This window comes from Pleurodeles waltl, chromosome 10 (genome assembly GCF_031143425.1).
Source record: "Pleurodeles waltl isolate 20211129_DDA chromosome 10, aPleWal1.hap1.20221129, whole genome shotgun sequence".
Taxonomy (NCBI): domain Eukaryota; kingdom Metazoa; phylum Chordata; class Amphibia; order Caudata; family Salamandridae; genus Pleurodeles; species Pleurodeles waltl.
The window spans coordinates 42,803,015-42,817,413 of record NC_090449.1 but is presented as its reverse complement, the minus strand read 5'-3'; the positions used below and the strand labels follow the sequence as shown (position 1 = coordinate 42,817,413).

The window sequence follows — 14,399 nt, the reverse complement described above, 5'->3', positions numbered from 1 at the left end:
TTATGCTCTTATAATTGTGCTCCAAGGTTCAACCCAAAATTAGCTCACAATAATTATGTGAATGGAGTAGTGTCAATGTAGGACTACCCTAATATCAGATTGACAACTTCCAAGACTCAAAACCCACTGTTGCCATGTGCCTGCTGAGATGTAGTCATTTCAAGGACTAATTCATGTTTCCAAAAACGAAGGGTGTGTGAAATTATAATTAGGCAAGAATGGCTAGTGGAACTCCCTCATGTTAGTAGGGGACAGGTGTGAAGGACCTGCTGTCCATCTGGTTATTCTTTCTGGCTGGAGCATGCATCCGGTTAGCCCCTTACCAGTGACCATAAGGACAGTCTTTGCTCTCAGTAAGGTGGAAATATCTTGCAGAGGCCGTGGCCAGAACTCTGGCAGGGCCCGTCTAGGGTCCATGTGCAGGGACAGCTACCATTTTTCACTGTGCTAAAAAGACATGACCAGAACCTGGTCAGAGCTCTAGCAGGCTACCAGCGAGGGCCCTGAGACATGAGATCAATGATCTGGCCTGCCATGTCACAGAGTGCTCAAAAGGGGCTTCTGCAGGCCTGGGGAAGGCTTTCTTGGTTTGCTGGGATAAGAAGCTCTGACTAAGCCCCATGTCAAACTCTGGAAGTTCCTGAGTGAGGGAGCCTGAGGCCTCTGGTCTGTGTGCCCTCCCTCCATGTCTCAGAGTGCACAAGAGGGGCTTACCCAGACCTGGGGAGGATTCCCATTCTTGGCTGGGTAAGAAAGCTCTGACAGGGTGTGCATTACAAATCTTGTTGGCATGCGGGTGAAAGTCCCCTGCCTAGGGATCAATTTCCTAGCCCATCTTGTCACAAAATGTCTGGCACGGGGTGCTGCAGGTGCCAGGAGGTCTCTCCAGCTTGGCTGTGTGAGGAAGGTCTGACTGGATCCCAGGTCAGTACTCTGGCTAGCCTGGGGTGAACAACCCCAGCCCGGGCTCTATTCTCTAGCCTGCCATTTTGCAAAATGCACAGCAAGGGGTGCCATAGTCACCCAGAGTGCTCTGTTGCTTAGCCAGGTTTAGAAGCTAAAATCAGCCCAGTATCAGACCTTTGGTTGACTTGGGGTGGAAGACCCCTGCCCTGAGTTCCAATATTCGGTTTGCCATTTTGCAAAGTTTCAGGGATGGGGTCCCACAGTCCTGTGGAGGTCTCCCCTGATTGGCCCAGTTAAAAAGTTCTGACCAGACACAATAAGAGCTCCAGCTGGCCCAGAGTGAAAGCAGCTGGCCCTGTGCTCCTTTCTTGGATCCCTCATGTCACTTAGAGCTCAGGGTGAAGTCCTACAGGTTTGGGTAAGTCTCCCCTGCATAGACTGGCTTAGAAGCTCTGCCCGGGCTCTGGGTCAAAGCTCAAGTTGGCCTGAGAGGATGGAAGCACCCTGCCCTTGAATTCATTCCTCTGGCTGTAATGTTACTTAGAGCCCAGCATGGGGGTCACACAGGCACAGGGTTGGCCGGTATAAGATTCTTTGACTGAGCCCCAGGTCAGAGTTCTAGCTGTCTCAGGTGGGTGGAAGGCCTTGGCCTGCAGGTCCATTTTTTGTCCCACTGTTTCTCAAAGTACCCAGAACAGGGTCCAAAAGGCCCACGAAGGTCCCTCCTGCTTGGCCAGGTTAAGAAGCTATGACTGGGCCACAGGTCAGAGATATAGGTGCCTGGGGATGAAAGCCCACAGCCCTGGGCTGTATTATCCAGCTCAACATGTCATAAAGTGGTGGAACAGAGTCTCACAGACCCAGGTAAGGCTCTCCTTCTTGGATAGCTGAAGAAGCTCTTACAGGGCCCTGTGTCAGAATCCTGCTGGCCTGGGGTTAAATCACCCACTTATTGGCTCTGTTCTCTTGCCTACCTTATTACTTAAACCAAGGATGAGCTCCAGCAGACCTAAGTAGGGCTATCCTGCTAGGGTAGGTTTTAAAGTTCTGAATCCCACTTTCCTGGCTCTATTCACCGGGCCACTGTTTTACAAAGTGCCTGGAAATGGGTTCCCCAGGTCCATGGCACTCTCCCCTGCTTGGCTGGTTTAAGAAGCTCTGAACAGGCCCCATGTCAGAGTATCAATTGGCCATAGTGAGGAGGCCCTAAGTCCTGGGCTCAATTCTCTGTCTCTTTGTGTCTGAAATTGCCCGGGTTGAGACCCCCTAGCCTGGGAAGTTTTCCCCCGCTTCCTGAGTTAGTGCTCTCTAATTAATGCATTTCTGCAACAGCTCAGATGGATTGTTCTGAGGGGTGTACCTGCTGGCTCATACTTGTGGTTAGGTCAGAAGCACTGTGGCTTACTCTGGTTGCACGTTTGTCCTGTTGTTCCATTCAATTGTTGTGCAGCAGGCTGAGATGCTGATGCCCATGGGATTTCCCAGCCCATCTAGCCCCTGCAGGCAACAGGGACCCCCACCCATGCCGGCTCCTGAATAGTGTGAACATTGGTCTGTGACCAGCATGTGTTTCTTTTACTAGCAGACACAGGTAACTGGATTCCCCTGCCAGTAGCCTGTTCTTGTCTCAAAGATTGAGCTCTGCACATGTAAGCACACACATATAGTACAGTAAAACTTGAAATGGCTATTTTTTTCATTAATGGTTCCTTTGATGACTTCATCTGTTAGTTGTGTAACTGTGTTAATTCTAGAGCTAATATATACAGATGAGTGCTAACCTGACGATGTGTGCACTTATCAGACCTAGATCACTTCCAAAATGTAATCCACACTCAACCAGCATGATCTTAGGGAACCAATTGTAGTGCCTAAAGAAAGGGAGCACACTGCCTACACTCCAGCAACAAAGTCCAACCCCAATGCTTCATAGTAAATACAGGGAAATTTGTAGTCCGTTCAGAAAGTAATAAAGTCTTTCACCTCCATAGGCGCAGCAAATGCTGTAGCCCATCATCAGCAGGAAGCAGTGTGGTATATTGTGTTGCTTGAAATGCTGCCAAAAGTCTTCTCGGGTTTATATACCACTCATGGCGCACAGGTGCCTCCCAAGGCTCGTCGCCATGGTTCAAGGGAGCCGTCTTAAAGACAAAGCTACAAAGAAGGCTCCCTGGAACTATCGAGCTGATGAGCTCTGGTTGAAGCACCTGCATGCCAGTGGGTGGTACACAAACCTGAGAGGACTTTTGGCAGCATTTCCAGCAACCCAACAGACATATCTGCTCTCTGCTGATGAAGGGCTCACCCAGAAACACACGTCCAGAGATTCACTTGCTTCACCTACTAAGATGAAACACTTTAATTTACTTTATGGAAAAAAAAAAAACTTGTACTGCATTTACCATGATGCACTGGGGCTGACTGTATGCTGGAGTGTGAGCAGGCTGCTCCCTTTCTTTTTGTTTTTGTTTAAGAAGGCTTCCTTGAGCCAACGAGCTGACGAGCTGTGGTTGAAGCACATGCATGCCAGTGAGTGGTACACAAACCGGAGAGGACTTTTGTCAGCATTTCCAGCAACCCCACAGATATAGCTGTACTCTGCTGCTGAAGGGCTTACCCAGAAACACGTGATTAGAGATTTACAGCACTTGCTTCACCTACTAAGGTGAAAAACTTTAGTTTACTTTATGGATAAAAAACAAACTTGTACTGCATTTACCACGATGCACTGGGCCTGACTGTATACTGGAGTGTGAGCAGGGTGCTCTGTTTCTGGTGTTTCTGATTGTAGTGCCTCCCTGGGCAGGGCCTGGGAAAGAGAAGCTACTGCCTGGCTCTTCTATGCCCGATCATGACCCATCTGGGTCACTGAGGAGTGGCCTGTTATGGGTTGCAGGAAAGCCTGGAATGGGGAGGACCTGTGGCCATGAGTAAACACTGTCTCCTTTCAACAGAGATACTGTGTTGCTTGGAGATGTTCTGAGCATGAACCCCCGCATTTGCTTGCATTTGTCACTTTGAGGGGCTGGAGGGCATCTGGCTCTGATCACTTGGGCTTCCATGCGCCCATGCCACTGGTGGTTATGTGAGTCATTCAGATGGCAGAGGATAACCTGAGTGTTCTCCTTTGGTGTCACAGAGCATGGGGTCCAGCCTGGGGCATGACTTGGGCCGCCACCTAAGCATTGGACTCTCAACACTGAGAGGTTGAACTCTAGCTCCCACCAATTGTGGCAGAAATAAGATGACTGATGTCCAGGTGGAGTGGCACTCCCTTGTTGCCAGGTACCCGGTTGCCAGTTCTATGTGACTCGTCCCCCATTTAAAGACTTGTCTGGACTGCCCTGTATTTCTGGGTGGGCTGGTAGGGAAGCTCGTCACCTCCATTGTCATGGCTTCTCTCATGCCTGCTGCTGCAGGGTGGGGTTCCTGGGCTGAGTGCCTGGAATTGTTTTTGTTTGTTGAGACTGATTCCTAAAGAGGAAGCCTTATAGGGTGCCATGCCTTTTTTCTGTGTGCACAGCAGATGGGTGATGCTTTCTTCCTCCTGCCTCTCCTATCAGTATACCATTTGGCCATGTATCATTAAGGAAGTCGGCTAACTGGGAGAATTAATGTGAATTGCACTACACATTGATGAGTTTGAAGGAACCTTGCAGCCCTGTTTTTTTCAGTGCATTGTGCCTGTCTGAAGGTCCCCTGACTGAATTTCCCTGGGGCCCTTTCAAAGTACATGCAAGGCTGTTGCACTAGGGTCTGTTTCCTTCAGCCACTCCCAGGTTTACACAAATTGTCTATTACAAGACCTGCCCCCTTGCTCCTGGTACAGAGCTATGATGACAATGCTTGTGGCCTACCTGGGAAAGGCTGGTGCCTGGACCATCCCATAGAACTAGTATGAATGCTGTGCTTGATTGTCTGTATTCTCTCATGGCTGCCTGTGCACACCAGCCTTGGGTGGCATCCTCTGCTTTGGTCAGGCTTGAGCCCTAGCCTCTAATCCATGAAAGGGTGTGCTTCTGGCAACCACTGTACGAAAGAGGCTGTCTTCTCTGTGGGAAGCTCCTGTGCCCAGAGGGTGGCTCCCCAGGCTTTGGAATCTGACCACAACCTCAGATCAGGTGTGGCAACCAAGCTGAGCTAAGCTTCCATGTGCTGGTGTCTCTCTTCTGTGGATAGTGAGTGGGATGGGGCACTGGGCCCTAAGCGGGCTGCCTCCAGGTGCCACAGGGTGTCTGGGCTTGCCACCAACCTTCCACCACTGGGTGCAGGATTGGGGGTGCCTCTACCAGCAGTCCAGTGGGATGACCAGATGGCCTGAGTGGGTGCCAGCATAGGGGCCTGGAAGGAAGTCAACTTAAGGAAGGGTCTCATGTGGCGGTGACTGCCAAATGCTATCCAGAAAGTGCAAGGCCTCTTTAGTTTGTGATTCCCATGTGCTTTCTCCATTTAGTTGGTGGCCAGCCCGGGCCATCTGGTCAGTGGCTAGATGACCAGATGACCGGAGCTTGTTTCTCCCCCAGGTTTCCATATACCTTGACCTCATTAGGACTTAATAACTGAAGAAAATTTATTTTTTAGTAACCCAGAGGGGCTCAAACTACCTCAGCTAATCAGGATGGAACTCCAGAAAGGTGATTATCATTACAGGGTGTCCAGGGCCAAATGGCTGCAGACTTTCAGGGAGAGGGTGTGATCTTCCCTACCCAGGACATGGTTGTCTTCGGCTGTCCAGCTCTAAGAATTACCATCAAAAGGTGGGGTGAACCCAGTACTCATGCCTGAAGGGACCTGGTCCCCCAGGCACCGGCCAGGGCTGCCTTCTCTTCACAGGTCTGACTGGCATCAAACTGTTTCCAGTAATCTCCAGAAAGAGGCAGGTGAAGCCATGGCTTTCTCCTGGGAGGCCCGATCCCAGTGAGCCAGGGCTGCAGGCACCAAGGAGGTCTATCTGCCCTACCCAGGGCAAGGTGGCATCAGACCAGGGAGGAGCCTGGGACTACTTCAGGTTATTCCCAGTAAGAGGCAAGTGAAACCATTGCTTTTACCACACAGGTCTGGGTACCAGCCAATAGACAGAACCACCTTACCTCACTGGGGCAGGGTGGCACCCTACTCGCAAAGGTTTGCTAAGTTTCAAGACGTTCACCAGTTAGTTTGTCAGCTTCAAAATTAAGTGTTGGGTAAAATGTCACCATTGATGTTTCATTCTCAAAGGCGGATAGAGTCAATGGCAAGTATGCTTCTGCCAACTCAGAACCTGTCCATGAACCACATGACAGCATAATATAAATTTCGCACAGCCCTACTAAAAACCCTGTGTTGGATGCCTGTTTCTGGAGGTTGCATTCGATTTATAAGAGAGGGGATAGTAGTTAATATATAACAAAATTTACCATCAAGCTATTGGGAAACCAATACCCTTTGAATTGGTGGTTCCTAAGAATACTGTGATTCTGAGTCCACACACATAGGGTGCCCTTATTCCATATAGCTCAAAACATCTGTGCTGTGTAGTCATTTTGGTAGCTGAAATCACAAATATATCATTACAGTGTTCAAAGTTGAGCTTTACAGTAATAGAAGGTGTTTCATGGCATACAATGACATAACCATATCTATCATAACATAAGATGTCATAATGTAACAGAATACACAACATTGCAAGCATAACTAATAGTGTGCCACTGGGAACCCTCAGGAGATGACATGTAGAAATGAGTGAATCACACAAGGATAGAATTAGATTTTAATCCTCTGAACTCTCAAATGAGAGGAAGTTACAGATCTTTGATCAGTGCTGGGATCACTGTCCTCTAGTATCTGCCGCAGTTCAGATTAGCTGCTCCTGTATTAATAAACTGCTAAGACCAGTAGACCTCCTTACTTTCTAATACCCAGAAATATAAGCCAAATCCCAAGGCCAATGCTAACAATATGCAATGCTTTTGGGATTTCTTTGAATAGATTATAAGGTCTAGATAGTGAACAGTTCTGTTTAAACAGACTAGGCTTCATTTGCATGTGCTGCATGAGGTATGAAACTGCTTCCTAATAAACACATTCGCGTTATTCCAGCATTTTGAGTGTAATACATACTGTTGTAGTTCAAATTCTGCAGGACCTGTTTCTGCACCTTATAAATTTTAGAACAGCCATTTTTATATCCGTGTTCCTGAGGCTGTAGATAAAAGGGTTTGCCATTGGAATTAAGATGGAATAAACGACACTGACAATTCGATCGTAATCCAGAGAAAAACTAGTTGATGGCCTGAAATACATGAAGAAGACGCTGCCATAGAATAATGCCACCAGAGTGAAGTGTGAAGAACATGTGGAAAAGGCCTTGCTTCTCCCCTTCGTGGACGTGATCCTGAGGATGGCAGAGATTATGCCAACATAAGATGCTATGATGAAGAGAAAAGGGCCAAGCAGCATGATCCCGCCCTCTGTAAATATAAGCAACTCATTAATGGATGTACTGGAACAGGAGAGTTTAAGTAAGGGAGGCGCATCACAGAAGAAGTGGTGAATTTGGTTGGATCCACAGAAAGACAATTCTGATGTCATTAGAGTGTGCATTAATGCATTTGCAGCAGAAATCACCCATGATGATGCCACAAGCTGCAGACAGACTCTCTTGTTTACCTTTGAAGTATAGTGCAAAGGGTCACATATGGCCACATACCGATCATAGGCCATTAATGCCAGAAGGAAAAACTCTATATTTGCCATACAGAAAAAGAAAAATAATTGTACAATACAGGCAGAGAAGGATATACTTTTTCTGTCAGACAAAAGGATGTCCAGAAGTTTAGGAACTGTGATAGTCAGAATGCAAATGTCAACAAATGAGAAGTGGCTGAGGAAAAAAAACATGGGACTGTGTAATTTGTGATCTATCATTATCAGTGTTATTATAATCACATCTGCAAACAATGTGATGATGTACAGAAACAGAAACAGTACAAAAAGTATTTTCTGGTGCTCCTGATTGTCTGAGAGGCCTAAGAGAATGAACTCTGTGGTGTGGTTTCTATTCTTCATCACTTTTATCGATTAATCCTGTGAAATGAGAAGAAATTGATGTCAGAATTTATTATGAGAGGATATATGTCTAAACTTAGGCTATAATATTTGTAAACACACATATTGATCAAGAACTGCCTGCTCCCAAATTATATTATCAATTCTACCCTTCCACTGGAACATCCAGGCCGAATGTATGTTGTCTCAGAGTTTAGAAGAAATGCAACAGTTTAGAAGGAAAGTATATTATTTCATAATGATTATTAATCATGTAGTGTTGCAATTGGGTCCCGCCCATTCAGTACACTCAGATTTTTTTCTTATTTCGATCACCTGGTTTTGGACTTTTTACTGTGGGTGAGTCTTATTACTGGTTTCTCAGCCACAGTAATCACATGGCAAATGGATTGCTTGTGTTGACTGCCAGTGTCCACCTTTAAAGATGAGGCCACTGCAGCGCAGTAAGGGTAGGGGGCACTTGGCTGTTTACATGAGAACTACTGTCATGCACAGCCCGGTAACTGTGCACAGGTAGCCTGGTGTAATAGAGACTCTGCAGGATTACATATTCACCCGAAATAGGCCTTAGAATGTTAGCGTATGCTAATAGGAAAAGCCAGTGTTATACACTTAGGGGGAGAACTCCCTTAGAGTTCAGTTTCGCTCCTCTTTGGCCTACATACCTGTGACTGGGGGAGCAGGAGGTCAGTCACAGTTCAAAACACCAGCCTGTAGGAGCAGGTAGGCCAGTAGAATGCTGCCAGCTCCCACTGCAGCACACTGGAGTGCTGCCAGCAGGGGGAGCTGGAGGGGACAGCCGGGGCTGACCTCCCTGAGCTGTTCTCCATAGTGGCATCTGCATGCGAGGTGCCATGTCCCACGGAGGAGAGGAAAAAATCATGGCGTGAGCATGCAAAGTTTAAAAAAAAACAAGGAAAAGTAAAACATGTCTCTTCTTAGTGTAGAACGAGAGCCGTTAATCTAAATTGCACGCACTTGCAGAGGAGAGCCCCATAATTACCTGCGGCGCTGACTCAATTTACAGTGCTTTGTTTCTCCCCTTGTGGTGGCCCCCGGACAATAAGGTTGCCACCAACAACATCAGGAGGACACAGTCTTTCACCAACAATGGACATAAGGAGTACCTGCCCCAAGTTGGGTGGGACTCAAAAATATTCACCTCCCCAGGATTTTCTTTACATTTTCCAATCACTCCCAAGTTTGCAGCTTTTGCTCTACAGCTGGGAGTGTTGCACCTTCTAGAGACCATGTATATGATTGCATTCACTATGACCTCAAAGGCCTGAAAGTGGTTCAAAGAAGTACATGTATCAAAGTGCCCTCTAGTGGCTGCAATGCAATGTCATGACAATATGATGCTCTCTAGGGGCTGTTTTTACAAGTGCAGTTTGATGGTAAAATAGTGTATAAAAAAATACACAAACACATGTACTATTCATTACAAATGTTTTATTACTTCCTGTAATGAAGACGATGAATACTGCTCACAGGATATGTGCTTTGTTAGCTTTAATAATTAAAAACATGCAGGATTATGATTCTTTAACAATTGGATTTGAGTACAAAATTGACATCATAATATATGGTTTGATACTTGTAGATCTTGAGAAAAATCAATAGACTTGCTTGTTTGTGTGACCCCTCTTGAGGGTCATTGGTGATTACACAATATCATGTATGGTATTTTCCATCTACCAATGTGCATGTTGGTAATTAGTTGCATAGCATTTAGTAGTGTGCCTAATAAATGTAATTCTCCTTTTTCTAGACAAAAAGAACTGGCTTGACAATCATTTGATGAGTGCTACTATTGCGTGCCAGAGAATGGTCATTACTAGCCCAAACCACCTCCCCTGAGTAGGGTTTGGACTGCTCTGCCTCGCTACCCCAGAGAGAGTCAAGTTCTACAATGGGATGCTTAGTTCCCAGTAAGGAAATTGTGAGTCTGTTACTTCTGCAGGCCACACAACAAATAGCTCATTTTCCTACATGTAGTTAGCTTGATAAACTTTTATTCACACACTAAGTTGAGATCACAAATCTCTAAATAAGGAAAGGCACAATGGATCACTGAATCATCTCACAAGGTAGTCAATTGAGTATTGAGTGCCAGCATGAGGATGTATATTTATTTATTTACCTTCCCAATAGAAAAAGCTTGCTGCTATGTGTATATGGATATAGGCATTTTTGTGTTTGTGTGTCTGTGTGTATGGCTGTCCTGGCCAAGTTTAAGGCTTTGAAAGCATAGGTATGATTCTATGCAAATACAATGGCCCTCATTAAGAGGCTGGCGGTCATCAGACTGCCAGCCTCACCATGGTGGTCTTACCACTGCGGACCCGGGGTTAAAGACCGCCACATCATGAGTTGTGGAGCTTGGCAGACTCCAAACCTCCACAACGCGCGTGGTCCGCTGGTGTGGTCACACCGACGCAGCCAGTGGTGTGCACCTCCAACCCGACAACAGGCCTCAGCAGCCGGCTGAATTACAAGGCTGCAGACCACCAGGCTTTCCGTGGCAGTCACCCAGCTACGAAAACCCTGGTGGTCACGCACACGGCAACCATAATTCCTATTCCTGTTGCTGACACATGCACCCCCACACGTCCACACACATGCACAGACACCTCCACCCATCCACACACTTACAAACACCCCCCTTCACGCACACATGCATTCACATACACACACCTCGGCATACGCGTACACCACACAGACACCCCCACTCACATGCAAACATGCAGACACACATCCCTACCCTCTCGCAAATATGCAGACAGATACCCTCACTCGCTCACACACACCTACTCAGACACCCCCATACACGCGCACATACACACACACACATTCACATTCAATCACATGCATGTACGCATTCACCACACCCCTCCGCATACACTCACTCACACTATACCCCCCTTCTGTGCACATGCAACACACACACAGACACCCCCTCCCTTTTTGACGACCATTTACCTTCTACATCGAGGAGGTCGTCCGGGAGGGAATGAGTCCTGGCAGTCTTGCACCGCCAGCACCACCACACCAGTAGGACTCCACTAAGCTCTATTAAGGCTTGTAATACGGCGGGTGGGGTCTTGATGGCGTGGTGGTGCAGACGATGCAACCGCCTATTCAGAGTCGGGGGCGGAAGTCCTCCAATGACTCCAAAAATAACAGGCAACAGACCGCCAGCACTGGCAGTCTGTTGCCTGCAGCAGCTTCGGCGGTCTTCCAAAAAGACAGCCAAAGTCGCAATGAGGCCCAGTGTGCTTAGCCCATCCAGCAACAAAGCCAACTGAATGCCACATTATTGTTCACACCACTTAGGGCCGGATTTTGAGTTAGGCGGAGCAGTATCCCCATGTTGCATACCACCCTGCCTGATCACAAAAAAAGGCCTGGTGCACTCACATCTGGTGGGTAAAATAACTTTATGGAGAGGACAGTATTGCACTCTGGACCCATATTCCTGTCCCCAATCAACCTTTAGGCATAGCACAGGGGGAGAATGCAATGAGTCTGCAATGAGCTATAATCCCCTTGGAAAAGGAAAATAATGTTTTCATAAGTGCTCATTTACCACCTTTGCTACTTATAATTGGGGCCATGGAGTTTCAGGATAACAAAAGGAAAGGAACATGGTTGCACATGGTGTTGGGACCCATATGCTTCTTGTTATTCATGCCTCAAAAAAAGCCTGCCCCATCTTCCTCTAAGGTGAAGTCAAGGACAGTGTCACAGATATACAATTGGAGAGTGAAACTGACACCCATCTTTTAAATTCCACCTAAATAATCTCATTTGATGGTGGGCCTTTTCTTCTACCATCATTTAGTCTGAGATTCTTTTTTGAATACTGACACATTCTTAGGGTGATTTTCTCAGCCTCAACCAACAGCAACTAACATGCCTTTCCCTTGTCTAAGAATGCACAAGGCTCATGTAGGAGATTTAACTTTCCTCATGTATAGTGATCTGTCACCAGCACAAACTGCTGAAATTCAACTCTCACATATTGGGCTTGACACAGTACTTATCCATAGACTCCAAAATATTGTTTGACCATGAAATTGTGGTCAAAAGACAGTAAATGCTAAATTGTCGATGGATATAATACTGGAGCAAAGTTTATGTTATTTTATTCTTGCAATTTTAATTTTTAAAATATTTACTAATATATTGTTTATTATTTATAATATTTTAAGTTTAATTTTATTTTTTTATTGAATTAAATGTTCGTCTTAAAAATGCTTATTATAGTCTATATTTGGCTTGAGACTTAGTTTCATTTTTATTTCAGGCTGTGTGTTATTTTGATAGTAGGGTGAGTAGTATTTTATTTAGAATAGGTTATTTAGAATAAATTAAGTACGTTATTTTTTTAAATTAAATGTATAATATATTTAGGTTGGTTATAACATTTGGGTTTATTTATTTTGGACGTAGGGGCTGATTGCGACTGTCAAACTCCCAATGAGGAGACCGCAACAGTGCTGGCAGGTTCCCCGGCCCTCTTATGAGTTTTCCACTGGGCTGACTAGTGGAAACAGAGTCAAAGCAGACAGTTCACATTCCAATGGTGCTGGGGAGTGGGGCCCCTGTGCAGGGGCTCCCCTGTGAAACCCTGTACTTGTTCTCTGTCGGCCTTTACATGGTGGTTGAACCGCCATGAAAAGGCTGGTGGAAAACATGGTTGTAATCAGAATGGAGGCGTTGACTTAATCGCCGACGTGGCTGATTATTACCACGACTGCCGTCATCCTGTCAGGATCAAAGATCTTGGTGGATACGGCAGTTTTTGGCAGTCCGACTGTCACATTACAACCCTGGCGGCCGGACCACCACCATGAATCTGGCGGTCACGATATAGCCAGACTCGTAATAGAGCCCTATATAAGCAAGAGGGTTTAAATGTTGTGGGTTGTAGACTTTATTGAGGAAATGGGTGGATGGTTGCTAGGGGATGAGAACAAATGTAATTAAGGGGTTTCTTGTTTTAAGAAAATTTTGACACTTTTTGGAGGTTCATACTTTTAGAGTAATGTTTATTTATACATTGCTTAGATCGTTTTTATAAGATGCTTTAAATTATGCATTCAAAAAAGGTTAAAATTATGGGTGGAAACCAAAACTCTTCCAAACAGTACTGGCTTTGGGAAAGGCATTATGTTTCAATTAAAAAACACTCCATAAATGGAATGCAAACATTTATTTATTATGTAACATTAGAAAGCAGAACCATTACTACAATAATTGCATCTATACTGTATATATTGTTTATAAAAAGATGCACAGAGAAGGTATTTATTTTTTAAATCAATCAATAATAATACAGAAGTGTCTTCCTATAAAAATATGGAAGACATCTTTATTTAGACCTTTGGGATACTTCTTTTGTAATCTATTTTTCAGTCTTAGAGTTATTTTGGCTTCCATCTGTCTGTGGTATCTCAAGCCCTCTCTCCTATTTCGGTTCCTTGTATAATCCAAGAGTGTTCACACAGAATATTGGAAACAAAAATATGGTTTGGCAAAATAGCATGTCAAGAATATCGAGGACAAAAATATTGTGATGGTATGGGTCTATAGGTAAGCAAAGCTTTACTATACATATTTCCACATATATGCACCATGATGATATATAAAAATCTACAAAATCCACTTACCTTCTTGATGTTTTGGACCTTGATATTTTCAACACAGTATTCTGTCCACACAATATTTTTGTTTCCGATGTCCTGTCAGTGATCCAGTGCTGGAATACCCTTAGAGTCATGTTCATAATTTTCAGCGTAATTTAAGGCTACTGGGTAAATTATATCTATCTTTCTAATTACATGTAAATATTCCATAATTCGCATTTTCATCATCTTAACAATAAATGCTTTACCTCGATAGCTAGATAGATGGATAAAAGGAAAATTCATTCATAAACAACATCATCAGATAAACAAAAGAATCTGATCTAGAGCCAGATTTAGCGCTTGGCAGCCTAGGTACTCTTTTACAAATATGGCAGAGACTCTTGTCTGCCAAACATGCATATACTTGTCTCATTTAGTGCCAAGGAGGACCATTAGCTGTTTGGAAGAGAAGCCCCAGTTGGCCCACTTGACACAACGCCTCTTTCAAGGTCTGATGAAGTAGAAGACATCAGAGGAAGGGCATTACACTGCCTAACTCTATTAAGCATGGATGGAGGGATATTTTTTTCTGTACTTCACTGCCAGGTAAAACCTGTTGGTGAGGAAAAGGAAATAAAATAATATTTCCACACTCAGGGGAAAGTACTCCCTGGGTGTGGGGAGGTCACTTGTAATTTGTTTTTCAGTTTGGGAGCTTGTTTTTGATAAACAATAATTGTGTTAATGTTTGGTGAATGCTTGCCAAAACTGATAGCGGCTGTTGACCAAAAATTGTGTACCTTGACAGGGACC

At 45.1% G+C, this 14,399-nt stretch overlaps 1 protein-coding gene across 1 annotated transcript; it reads right to left on the bottom strand.

Moving 5' to 3' along the window:
* Positions 1-7,014: 7,014 nt before the first annotated feature.
* Positions 7,015-7,953, bottom strand: LOC138262326 (olfactory receptor 1f45-like). The gene has a single exon (XM_069212226.1). It carries the CDS (start codon positions 7,951-7,953, stop codon positions 7,015-7,017), a length of 939 nt encoding a protein of 312 aa, XP_069068327.1.
* Between the last annotated feature and the right edge of the window lie 6,446 nt (positions 7,954-14,399).